At 43.4% G+C, this 13,101-nt stretch overlaps 1 protein-coding gene across 1 annotated transcript in view; it reads left to right on the top strand.

Annotated features, from left to right (window-relative positions):
* Window positions 1–11,442, top strand: part of LOC111150485 (amine oxidase [flavin-containing] B) — a 101,614-nt gene extending 90,172 nt beyond the window's left edge. Inside the window, exons 12-15 of the mRNA XM_022507954.1 lie at window positions 2,546–2,643; window positions 8,435–8,546; window positions 9,128–9,190; window positions 10,673–11,442. Of these exons, the coding sequence (XP_022363662.1) occupies window positions 2,546–2,643; window positions 8,435–8,546; window positions 9,128–9,190; window positions 10,673–10,825 (426 nt within the window). The 3' untranslated portion in view covers window positions 10,826–11,442. The remainder of the gene's footprint in view (window positions 1–2,545; window positions 2,644–8,434; window positions 8,547–9,127; window positions 9,191–10,672) is intronic.
* Window positions 11,443–13,101: the final 1,659 nt, after the last annotated feature.

Raw genomic sequence — 13,101 nt, 5'->3', positions numbered from 1 at the left:
TCTGAGAATGAGGACCTTTCGATCTTCAAGTTACACAAAGACTAGCCCCACCCGGCCCAGGCTGGATAGGGTGAGATCACAAGGCCACCGGTGTGATAGGGGCATTTGGTGACCTCCAGAGGGCACACTGTGCCCCTAACCAGTAGATACAGTCACCTCCCTCATCCATATTTAAAGCAATGAATTGGTGTTCTTGTGACATGCACCAGACCGCGGGGGGTTTTAACGTTTGAACATGGATTAAATCACCTTTTGAAAGTGATTATTAGGGGGCACCTGGGTGGCTCAGTGGGTTAAACCTCTGCCTTCAGCTCAGGTCATGATCCCAGGGTCCTGGGATCGAGCCCCACATTGGGCTCTCTGCTCAGCAGGGAGCCTGCTTCCCCCTCTCTCTCTCTGTGCCTGCCTCTCTGCCTACTGTGATCTCTGTCTGTCGAATAGATAAATAAAATCTTTTAAAAAAAAGAAAGTGATTATTAAATGTGGTTATCCATGAAGCATTTGAAGACCATGGAGACCCATGTTCAAATGAGCGGTTAAAGCATGAGAAAAATCTAATGAGGGGGCTAAGAATGTTTACCTTGTTAAGCCTCTTAAATCCAAGTCTCTGCAGTGCTTGCCGTGACTCAGTTGAGCAGCTTCATGGCTTAAACTTCTTACTTCCACACTCCTCTTTCTCAACTTCAAGGCAACTCATTCCCTCCACTCAGGCTAGTGTAGCTTTCGAATCTGTCATGTTTGTTCATTCTTTTAAAGCACAAATTTTTACACCCCTCCCCCCCACACACACATGATGTAGGTGAAACTCATGCTCTTGAGGCTTTGGGGAGTTCCTTTGAACGAGACTGATTGATTGATTGATTGATTTGGAGAGAAACATAATAATAACGAAGAATGTGTTCTGTTTTGGTTTTTTGTGTGTGTGTGCTTCCATAGGCCACTTAACAAGCTTATTTTATTTATTTTTTTAAAAAGATTTTATTTATTTGAGAGAGAGAGTACGAGGGAGGGGAAAAACAGAGGGAGAGGGAGAAGCAGACTCCTCACTGAGCAAGGAGTCCAATGCGAGGCTCGATCTCTGGACCCCAGGATCATGACCTGAGCCGAAGGCAGACACTTGACCGACTGAGCCACCCAGGCAGCCCTAAAACGTTTAAATATAACCGTAGCCTCTAGGCTCAAGGGTAGTGCGAATGTAATAGCAAAACCATCAATATACACACGCTAGAAAAAAATAATTTCATGTCTATTAAAAATGACTGGTTTTTCTGTTTTAAAATGCTGTTCCAGATACTTCCCCTGGGTAGATCCTCAAGCTTTCTTGAAGTTAACGTTCTGAGATATGCTCGGGCTGAGGTGGTGTGTCACTGAGAATCCCTCCAATGACCTGTGAGATGGTTGTTTGGGGAACCCCAGTTGGAAGGGAAAGCAGTTGCTCCCAAATTTAATGTGGGAAAGTCTTTTTTCGAAGAAGAATGTGGATGATTCATTGCGGCTGATAAAAATGAGCTGGTCCTGTCCTTGTTTGCTCTTGGCACAAAGAGGAGCACTTGCTTTAGTCTTGCGTTGGTGTTCATTGTGTGGAAGGAAGCAAGCCCCGGGAGCAGGGAAAGGGGAAAGAGAAAGTCCACCCTCTCTCCTGAGTGGCTGGAAACAGCCAGAGAAGAGTGCTCCCCAGGTGGTGGTTGCCCTCAGATGGAGAGAGGGCACAGGATGTGGCAAGACCACTAGCGACCTGGACCCAGGGACAGCCCTCAACAAGGGCCTTGTGTTCTGTAAACAGGATACATTACACACGACTATCCAACGTGCCCTGGGTGACTGCATATTTCTTAGGCAAAACATTTTTTTCAAAATTTAGTTTCAAGCTGATATTTTTCTCTTAAAACTTACTATGGTGATTTTCATGTCAAAATAACGCTTAATGATAAAGCTTATTTTAGTTATTTTAATAAAGAGCTCGAGCTTTGCAAAATCTTCGCTACTGTTTTGTCTGTTTGTGGCAAAAACATGTTCTTCAGGCCGATAGTTGTTTGCAAGAGCCCAGATCGATAGACGTGTCTCCAGCCCGTGAAAAACACTCATTTTCGTCCATCTAGCTTCCCCTCGCAAAAGCTCACTTCCACCAAAGACATAAGTCTGGTCCTCCTTTTTCTTTTGACAGACATGTTTTTCTGCTGTTCTCTCTGCTCCAACCACTCCAGTAAGCGTAAATCCTTTTTTAAACTTGTCTTGAAACCATTAGGCACTAACAACTTTTTAAAAAGGTAAGACCAATTGAAACGTGGAATGAGACCATAGCAGTTCCTGAATGTTTCCTGAGACATGAATGAACTTTCTCCAGTCAGAATGTCTTCCAAGTTTATTACCAAGGGCATTTACCTGCCCAAAGACGTATCTCTAAGAACATCAGGCTAGTAATAAGGTTCTCTTTCAGACGTATATTGGTACTTCAATATGATGCCCACCAGGCTGTGTTTGATTTATTCTAGAGTAGATAACTTTGTCTGAGTCTCCTCTGAACTCTTGTCTTTCTTTCTTGCAGCCCGTGCACTATGAAGAGAAGAACTGGTGTGAGGAACAGTACTCCGGGGGCTGCTACACCACCTATTTCCCCCCTGGGATCATGACTCAATATGGAAGGTAGAGTAAAAGTGTGCTAAGCTCTCACTGAAATTCCCCGAGCCTGAATCCAAATTCTAAATGGGTTTATGGACCCCTTCTCCTTTTTTATCTTGTAAATGCTAAAAAGGAAGAGAGGGAGAGAGGGAGGAAGGAAGGAAGGAATTCCCAATTTCCTTTGCATCTTGTGAATCTCCTGGGTAAAGTCATTACAACTCTGCCCCATAGAGGTGCCTTGCATTTCTGGAGTCTTCGGAAAGAGCAGTCCCAATCAATATAACCAATGAAGGTGGCCACATAAGAATGGGAGTTTAGATAGTCAGCAGGTTCGCTTACATTGTCAGAAGAATTATCTTTATACCGAGGTTAGAGCTCAGTAAAATTTCCTTCAAATGGAACTGTCGGGGAGCTTGGGTGGCTCAGTCTGTGAAGCGCTGGACTCTTGTTTTTGGCTCAGGTCATGATCTCATGGGTGGTGGCATCGAGCTCCCCATTCGGCTCCAAGCTCAGTGCAGAGTCAGCTTGAGATTCTCTCTCTCCCTCTGCCCCTCCCCCAACTCGTGTGAGTGTGCTCATGCTCTCTCTCTCTTCCTCTCACTCTGTCTCTCCAATAAATAAATAAGTCTTTAAGAAAATGGAACTGTAGAAGTACCTGCATGGGTACAGCATTCATAAAAGCAATCATCAAGTTGGAATTTCTTAGAAGTTTATCACAAAGGACGCTGACCTGCCCAAAGACATATCTCTGAACACATCAGGATAATTAGCCTCTACTTCTGACCTATACTGGTTCTTCGATATGAATTCTAGACTGGAAGTGTAGGGACTTAGGTACAGTCCTGACTCTACCCATAACTAACTTTGTCATCCTGGACAGGTCACTTCTCTCTGGACCTTGCTTTCCTTGGCAGGTGTATGAGAAAGTGCAAGATAGCATACAAGGAATAATAATCAGAATGTTAATGACAACATAAGGAATTTTTTTTAAAAGACTGATTTAATTAATTGGTTTATTTATTTAGAGAGCGTGATTTGGCAAAAGGGGCAGAGGGAGAGGGGGAATCTCAAGCGGCCTCCAGCTAAGCTCAGAGCCTGATGTGGGGCTCAGTCTCACCACCCAGAGATCATGACCTGAGCCAAAAGCAGGAGTCAGACATTTAACCGTCGAGCCACCCGGGTGCCCCAAGAGTTACTTTTTTTTAACACTTTTGCTGAGATATAATTCACATACCATACAATTCACCCAAAGCACACAATTCAGTGGCTTTTAGCATTAACAGTGCGTGCGTCCGAGTAGGACTCACTGGTGTTTAGATGATTGTGTTTGACGATAATGACATGGCGTGGATTGATGATCTACCAGTAACTTTCATGACCATTACAGTAATACTAAGCAAAACAATAATTTTAAGGCAAGAGCTCAATCTCAAAAAGATAAGAAATGTAGGGTAGTGTGAGGAAAAGCCTGTTGGAAGTATGCAGTAAAAAGAGGCTAAGAGTGAATGTGAGCAGATGATCGATCTGTCCACCTAAATCAGTCAAAGAAGGACTAAAAGCTGCTTGTGCGAAGATACACAATGACTTTGGTGAACGCTTTCCTTATCTCCCTGAAGATGGCAAAGTGTCACATACGAGAACATTCTGGGGCCAAAGAGCACCACCTGATTAGCTACTGGGTCATTAAGTTCATTTTTGGATATGCTAAGTATAGAATATGTCCATAGTAATTGCTTCATTCAGGGCGTATTGGCTAAGTGCCAACCGCTTGCCAGCTCCTGTGCTGGAGATGTCCATACCGAGAAAATTCCTCCGTGCTGTGAAGGAGCTGACCGTGTTGGGGGCTGGGGTGGGGATGGGGAGAAGAGAGGAGAGCAAACTTTGACTCTAATGTACTGTGGTAAGTACTCTAATAGATGGGTATACAGATGTCTTGGGTACCCGGGGAGAGATGGGCTAGCCTTACCAAGAGAAATAGAAGAAAGCTTCATAATACACACACTGCCTGAGGAGCGCGGAAGGCAGAGAAGGGTATTGAATGATGCACCCTGGGCAGATGGACACTTACGAGCAAACACTTGGACTCCTTCAAGTTTGTGGGAGGTCTGGGAGAAAGTTCTGTGTGGCTGGGCTCTGAGTCATACTGGGGATTGAATGGAGAATCAGAAAAGTAAATAGGATCCTTTGCCTCCTACAACAGATTCTGGAAGACAAACTTCCCCTTTCAACAAAGAAAGGCCAACCCGAGCAGGACTTTTGGTTTCGGTTTTGTAATGTGATTAGATTTCTGATGGCGGAATGGCAAGCTTCATACTCAGTCGCCTAAGGTGTTGAAGACAATGTCTGTCAGGCCACCGGATGGCGGGGAGCCAAGATTCACCTGCACTGGCTTGACCCTGGCCACACGACAGAAACAGTATAAACCCCATCATGTCAGGCATTCGTGGTGACGGGACAATGCCCTGTTCTCATCTTGATTTCTTCCCAAGGACACGTATCAGGCTTCATATCATCAGCTTCAATTTGGAGGGTAGAGACTAAGGCTCAGCATATCTTGGTGACCTAGCTCCCGGACCAAGCAAGGACTACCTGCCAAAGGGCTTCCCGTGACCCATCAGGTTCATGACATTTGAGGTAGTGCTGTGAGTGAGCTCTTCATGGCCCTGGAAGTAGACAGAAAACACTCTGTTTGCATTTCTAAAGGGTAGACAGAAAAAGGAATTGTAGTGAGGAAGTAATAAAAACATGTAAGGAAAATATTTTACTCCACCAAGCCATGAGAAATATACGTGGAAATAATCCCTTTTTGTGAATATATACTGTCTGCTCACTCACCTGCAAAAGAAGAGACAGGAATTTTTTTTTTTTTAAGAGGCAGAGACAGGGATTTTTGCTTCTCTAGCTGCTGGATTCCACTCCACAACCACCCCCCCCCCGCCACCACAAGGGAAGATTCGCACAGAACAAATAGAGGAAAAATATCTCTTTGTTTGAAATTAATTCTTAGTTTTTACATTCCAATTGTTTGCATGACTAGTTCTCTAAGCCTTTATTCTGTCATCTAATATTTAATTCTAGGATTTGACCAGGCCTTCCAGAGGTTTCCAATTTGTTGTTTGTTCCCTCGATTTGAAAAAAGTGAACATGCACGGGGACCTCTGTGGCTCAAGGAGTTAAGCGCCAAATCTTCATGTTGGCTCAGGTCATGGTCTCAGGGTCGTGAGATCAAGCCCCACATAAGACTTCGTGCTGGGTGCAGAGTCTGCTTGAAATTCTCTCTCTCCCTCTCTCTCTGCCCCTTCCCTCACTCATGAGCTCTAAATAAATAAATAAAATCTTACTAAAAAACAAGAAAAAAGTGAACATGTATAATGTTGATGATGATACATGAGGCAAAGTATAGAGGATAAAAACAGAGACCTTGACATTAAAGCAAGCTGTTTTCCTCCTGTGTAAACAACATTGTTTAATGAACTTGGAAAAAAGGAATTCACCTTCTCTTGCAGGGAATCCTTCCTGAGTACCTTTAGGATCTCCAGGCCTTTCTGGCTGTGGATCGTTCCAGATTATTCCATGTATTACTGGCAGCATTTAATATTCTATAATATCTTCTCTTCTACTTTCTACCCCTTTTTTATTCTTAATGGCTTCAGCGAGGAACAGTGAAGGAAAACCCACCAATTCAAGAAAACCCATTTGGTTTTCTGATAAAAAGTTTGATGGTGTACAGTGTTGACCAGGATAGAGCTTGGGTGTCCACTCTGGACAGCCACATCCCTTCCTTGATATAAAGGAAACCTGAGATAGGATGAATAATGACGGGGCAACAGTGTCCATGTCCCTTATGGTATTTTTGTCAGGGTAACAACAAAGCACCCTTCTTAGAAGCCAAGTTCGGTACACTTCTGTCCCTTTGTATAGCATATGGCCTCTTTTTGCTAACTAGTGTTGATACACAAGGCAAAGCACAGAGGGGGAAAAAAAAACCGACACCAGAGACCTTGACATCTGGTAGACCTAGTTCCAATACTAGGTCTGCTATTTTCTAGCACTGTGACTCTTGGCAAGTTAGTGCATATTTCTTCAAGCGTATTTCTCATGTGTAAAATGGGATAATGATAATAGTAGTTATGTCATGGAACTCTTTAAAAAGGTTAAATAATTCAATAGAGGGAGGAAATATAACTAGGTGACTAAGACTGTGGGTGCTCAGGGTCCCTGGGTGGCACAGTCAGTTAAGCATCCAACTCTTGGTTTTGGCTCAGGTCATGATCTCATGGGTTGTGGGATCGAGCCCCATGTGGGGTTCTGCACTCAGCTGGGAGTCTGCTTGAGGATTCTATCCCTCTGCCCCTGTACTCTCTCTCTCAGATAAATAAGGAAAACTTAAAATAAAAAAAGACTGTGGGGGCTGGAGTCAAATGGCCTGGGTTCAGATATCAGCTCTGCCACCAACTAGCCATAACCTAGAGCCTTACTAGCCATGACCTAGAGTGAATGACTGTCTTTGTTGCTGATTAGATTCCCCAGGAGGCAGACTCTGAAACACAGATTCACATACAGGATATATTCTCGAGACAGCCCTTGAGGTCAGTACTTGCAGAAGTGAGAGGAAGGAAGCAAGAGTGGGCAGAGGGAGAAGTTGTACTGCGGTGAAGGCCTGAGCTGAGCCCATAGGAAGCTCTAGAGCTAGGATGTGCCTTAAGAGTTGTTTCAAGTTGGAGCACAGGGGGAAAGAAGTCCTTATCGCCCCATGGTGCTTAGTCATTGAATGCTCCTGGTTCTGGAAGAAGCATGAGCTTGAGGTGATGCAGTTCTCTTCAGCAGAGCCAATCCCTGGAGAGGATTGACATCCAAAGACATCTTCTGGCAGCACTCCCAGCATCTGGGAATAAATCTTTCATTCCTGAAGTGGGGGGTGGTCTTGGTAGTGTATCACAGTGTCACAGTCCGTGTAACTTAGTATTCTCATCTGCAAAATGGGGATAATCTTAACACTTAATCTTAAGGCTGTGGTGAGGATTAATGCACTTTGAAGAGGGCTTGGCACCCAATAAATCTTAACTGTTATTTAAGCGGTAAAACTCTTAACACAGGTAGCAGTAAGCTCTCAGTGAGTCGCAGGGTTTTTTTGTTTGTTTTTTTGTTTTCAAGATATAGTGAGAGAGAGAGAGAGAGAGAGTGAACAGGGGGAGGGGGCAGAGGGAGAGGGAGACAAGAAAACTCCCTGCTGAGTGCAGAGCCCAGTGCAGGGCTCGATCTCATGACCCTGAGATCATGACCTGAGCCAAAACCAAGAGTCAGATGCTTAACCGACTGAGCCACCCAGACGACCCTAGTGAGTGGTAATTTATGGCCATAGTCAGGCCCACAGATTTGTTACCTGTCACTGATGGAGAAGTCCTTAAAAATCATTGTTCTGTGTCCTCTAAGTGATGGGGAATCCAGAGCTTAATGAGAGGAATTGATTTGCCAAGTCCATTGGTGGACTCCCCAACCAGTAGGGAACTGAGGCAGGTGTCACCTTGCTTGGACCTGGTGAGCCATAAAAGGATTGGGCCCTAATAGTCCCTCATTTCATGTAGGTGAAGCAAATACATACTCCATTGACATCATCCCCTATACCTGTAGGCTCTTGGTGCAGGAGCAGCCTTCAGCTTTTACTCCTTGTCTGTAACAAGGATCATGCAGTAGCTGGAGGCACCTGTGAACGTCATCCCAGAATTGCCCATGAACTCCCAATGCTTAGTATCAGAGGAAACCATCTCTCTGTCTCTCTGAGACTGACCACTTTTACCTCTTCGCTTGTTTCAAGGGTTCTGCGACAGCCCGTGGGCAAGATTTATTTCGCTGGCACTGAGACAGCCACGCACTGGAGTGGTTACATGGAGGGGGCCGTGGAGGCTGGGGAAAGAGCAGCCCGGGAGGTAGGGCCTTGGGTCATGGACTGTGGGAAAGGAGGTAATGCATGGGTCTTATAAGCAGGTCAAAGATGTCTGAGATCCTGGAGGCCAATTCCCCAGTGACCTCCATCTGAAGACCCATGAAACACCATTTTAACAGTATCCTCAAGTGCAATGAACACCTTAACCCAAAAGTAATAATGAAAATATCGATCACATCGCCCAAAGTGAAAAGATCCCATGGGGCAAAAGATCCTGATGGTTATACTTGAGAAATCACCCAGGACTAATGTTATAGAACCCAAAATGTTTTTATGATGACTCAGAATTCATTTATATATTTCCTAACAATCCCTATGTCTCATTCCTATCGAGGCATGTTCATAACTACTCAAATCTATGGTGAGCCCCATGGTTGGGGCTTCTTATGTCATAGCTGAAAGACCTTTCAGAGCCTTTCAAAGATTGAATGAACTATGTTGGCGTTTACCCTGGTGTTTTGGATGGATATCCTGAGAGACAATCAGTTAGTCTTTTATTTAAAGAGGAGATTAGCAGCAGAAAGATGGTGTCAGCTCTGTTACTCACCAAAACCCTCTTTTCAGATCCTGCATGCCATGGGGAAGATCCCTGAGGATGAAATCTGGCAGTCAGAACCAGAGTCAGTGGTAGGTTATTTTTTATTTCATGAATTTTTAAATCCCTTTTCTCTAAAAGCAATTATTTACCAAAAGAACCACTTATAATGGTCATATACCTTTCCCTAAGTGATTTAACGCATGCATGTTTGAAAAGATACCATGAAGGGGTGCTTGGGTGGCTCAGTCAGTTGAGCCTCTGACTCTTGATTTTGGCTCAGGTAAAGATGTATCTTGGAACCCTGAAAAAAATAAGATAAAATTAAGACATTAAAAAAAATTTTTGAAAATTTTAAAAATAAAAAGTACATTAAAAAGAAAACTGAAGGGATCCACGAACTCCCCAAATTGTTTATAGATTTTTGTATATATGTATTAAAGGAGTAAAAGGGGTCTTCTCAAAATTCATGGAAACTACCAAAATTATTTTTAATCAATCTATATTTTAATTTAACTTAATTTCATTAAAATTTTTAATTAAAAAAAAGATCTCAGGATTGTGAGATCGAGCCCTGGGTGGAGCTCATGCTGGGTATGGAGCCTGCTTAAGATTCTCTTTATCCCTCTCTCTTTACCCCCCCCCCCCCCGCCAAAAAAGGGAAGAATTTAAAAAGATACCATGAGCTAGGGTAGATGAGAGATTTAAAAGAAATTGATAAACTTATAGCCTGCCACATCCATTGCAGATTATTAGGAAAAAATACAATTTCTTTTGGTCAGAGAGTTCTTGAACATATTAAGAACTCAATAAACGCCTCCTGAATAAATCTCTTAACAGTGGGTAGGAAATAAAAGGAAAATAAGTCAGCATCCACTGTCTAGGGACCAAGGAGTGGAATGAAAAAGAGCAGATGTAGATTAGAAAAGTATTTTCAATATATGCACTGTCATTTTTGTAATAAAACCCCAGGAAGTTTTCCTGACTGGAAGGAAGGACACAGAGGATAGAGTGAAATGCAGTGCAGAGGACAAGGGTCAAAAAGGTCAAAGTTATTCCTTGATCAGTGTGAAGTCCAAAAGAATAGCCATGCCCGTCCGAGTCATGGCCTCAGTGCTTTTGTCAAAGATGGGACTGGGGGCTGAGTGGACCACAGATCCATTCAACTCAACAAATATTTATCGTGTACTGACTTGGCATCAGCTACCATGCTAAGGGTAGAGCAGTGCTTTCACGGAGCAACAACATGTGGGGAAAAGAGATGATAACCAGAAAGTATAAATGTCATGGAGCAGACTTGTCAAGGTGTAAAAAGTGGAGGCCATTTTAGCCTGGGGTCACAGGAAAGGCTCCGCCAGGAGCCTGTAAAGTAAGACTTGAAGGATGAGTCTGAATTAGCCAAGTAAAGGGCCTAGTGGGGAATGGGGACAAGTGCCATGAGCAGCAGAAACATTGTATTTCCTGGCGTAGAGGTGGGCAGGAGTGGGTCATGTTCAAAGAACTGGAGGAAACAAAGAATTTCTGAAGCAAAGTGAGTAAGCCCCGTACTGACACCAAATGTTCTCTGAACCCAGGACATCCCTGCACAGCCCATCACCACGACCTTCTTGGAGAGACATTTGCCCTCCGTGCCAGGCCTGCTGAGGCTCATTGGGTTGACCGCCATCTTTTCAGCAACCGCCCTTGGCTTCCTGGCCCACAAAAGGGGTCTACTGGTGCGGGTCTAACCAGTGTGTGGGTTTGGGGCAGGGGTTGTAATGAGGTTCCAAAAAGACGTAAAGACTGTAGAATGACGTGGGGAGCGTGAAGATAAGTCAGACTTCTGACCATAAGAAACACGGTATGTCCATTTCCAGTTGACCCCTGCATATAGTCCCTTACCTGGCTTCATGCTCTTTCTTGCCCATTTCCAAGTTTACTGCGCTCAGAATCTTTCTAGTAGTTAAACAGGCTTCCTAAAATCCTCACTGTGCCACAATGCACCTTGCCCATGCACAAAAAACTAGTTTTTTCCCCATCTCTGTGGCTTTGTGCTGGTCCTTTCTCTTAGGTGTAACATCCTTTTTGTCCAAATTCTCTGCACTTGTCCTTCGAATCCTGTATTGTTATAGCTGGGCCTTAGAGAATATCTAGTCTTCACTTTCTTTTGTAGTGTTGATCAAGCCAAGGCCAGGAGAGTTGGAACTTAAATCGCCCAAGTTTCACAATAAGCCACCTGTATCTAGGGGACTAGAACACAAGTCCATTGCTTCTCCCATCCCCCCCAGGGTGTATGCCCCAGTCACCCTCTTCCACTCCCTGCCATGGTCATCGATGGTGTCCCTTTGTGTGGGTTTATGCCATACTAAGTTGTTAGGCGCTCCTCAGTGCTACTCAGTATACATCTTTAAAGTATTACTGTCTTGTGCAGTGTGTCTTCAGCTGATTTCAGTTTCTTTGAGGATAGGAATCTTGCTTTTTCTTCCTTTTGTATCCTCCCATTATGTCTGGATACAAAGTTCAGTATGTATTTGTGCAATTAAAATAAACTTGATTGACCAGATGTCTGTTGTCTTTTCTTTTTGGGTAATGACTTTCAGGGTTTTGACAGATCAAATCAAGACCCAGTATTAGGCATATAATTGTGGCTTTAAACCCTTTGGTCAAAATTTCCTTGAAGCCCAGATGATGATGTGTGTGTGAGCACTTGGTAAATGATTTATAATGATAAAATAAGAATGCTAAAAGACAGCACTCCTTCCTTTCACCCCTCTCAAAAGACCTGTCAAAGTAATTGACATATTAATAAGATCTGTTAACTATTAAGATAATTATAATATTTCAGTTACCCTTTCATATTCTTTATCAGTGCAAAGCTTTACTAGGTACACTCATTAATTTAAAACTACAGTTTCACAGTCCATTAAATCCTATTTAAACTACTTTTTAAATGCTATCATTTCAAAGTATTCATACCTCTCAACTCCCAAGGTCACTTTTTGTCAGAATAGATTTTAAATCCATAAATGACCATTTTCCTACTCTCCTTTAGAAAATGGAATTTATTATTATTAGCATAAATGCAGTTTGAGAAATCTCCACGATTAACCAATAATAGCATAGATTTGCTGATTTTACAGTGACATTTACATTCGTGAATTTATAAGAACTTTAGAGACTAAATGAGGAAGTTAAAGAACCCACTGAGACTATGGGGCACCTGGGCAGCTCAGTCGTTAAGTGTCTGCCTTCGGCTCAGTTCATGATCCCAGGGTCCTGGGATCGAGCCCCACATGGGGGTCCCTGCTCAGCAGAAAGCCTACTTCTCCCTCTCCCACTCCCCCTGTTTGTGATCCCTTTCTCACTGTCTCTCTGTCAAATAAATAAAATCTTTTAAAAAAAAAAAAGAACCCACTAAGACTTTGTATGTAAACAGTGTGATTTTTTGAATCTCTAAAAATGTAATGTACTTGGGATAGAGATGTCTTCTTGAGCATGTTTCCCTTCAAAAAAATTTCCCCCCAAATTTGTCGCATTATTAACTCCCAACACATCCATTAAGAAAGAGTCAAATGGGAATGCAAATCAAAACCACAGTGAGATACCACCTCATGTCTGTTAGAATGACTTACCATCAAAAAGACAAGAGATGGGATGCCTGGATGCCTCCATTGGTTAAGTGTCCAGCTCTTGATTCCAGCTCAGATCATGATCTCAAGGGCATGGAATGGAGCCCCACATCAGGCTCTGCACTGAGTGTGGAATCTGCTAGAGACTCTCTCCCTCTACCTCCCCCCACCCTGCCACTACCCGCTCACGTATGCTGGTGAGGATATGGAGGAAAGGGAAACTTTGTGCATCTTTGGTGGGAATGTAAAATGGTGCAGCCACTATGGAGAACAGTGTGGCGGGTCCTCAAAAAATTAAAAATACAACTGTCTTCTGATCCAGCAATCGCACTACTGGGAATATATCCAAAGAGAATGAGAACACCATGTTGAAGAGATCTCTGCACCCCCCATGT

Source organism: Enhydra lutris, unplaced genomic scaffold, assembly GCF_002288905.1.
Source record: "Enhydra lutris kenyoni isolate GAN:26980312 unplaced genomic scaffold, ASM228890v2 scaffoldscaffold23, whole genome shotgun sequence".
NCBI lineage: Eukaryota > Metazoa > Chordata > Mammalia > Carnivora > Mustelidae > Enhydra > Enhydra lutris.
Note: the sequence above shows the minus strand (reverse complement) of the source record. Positions and strands in the feature narration are given on the sequence as shown.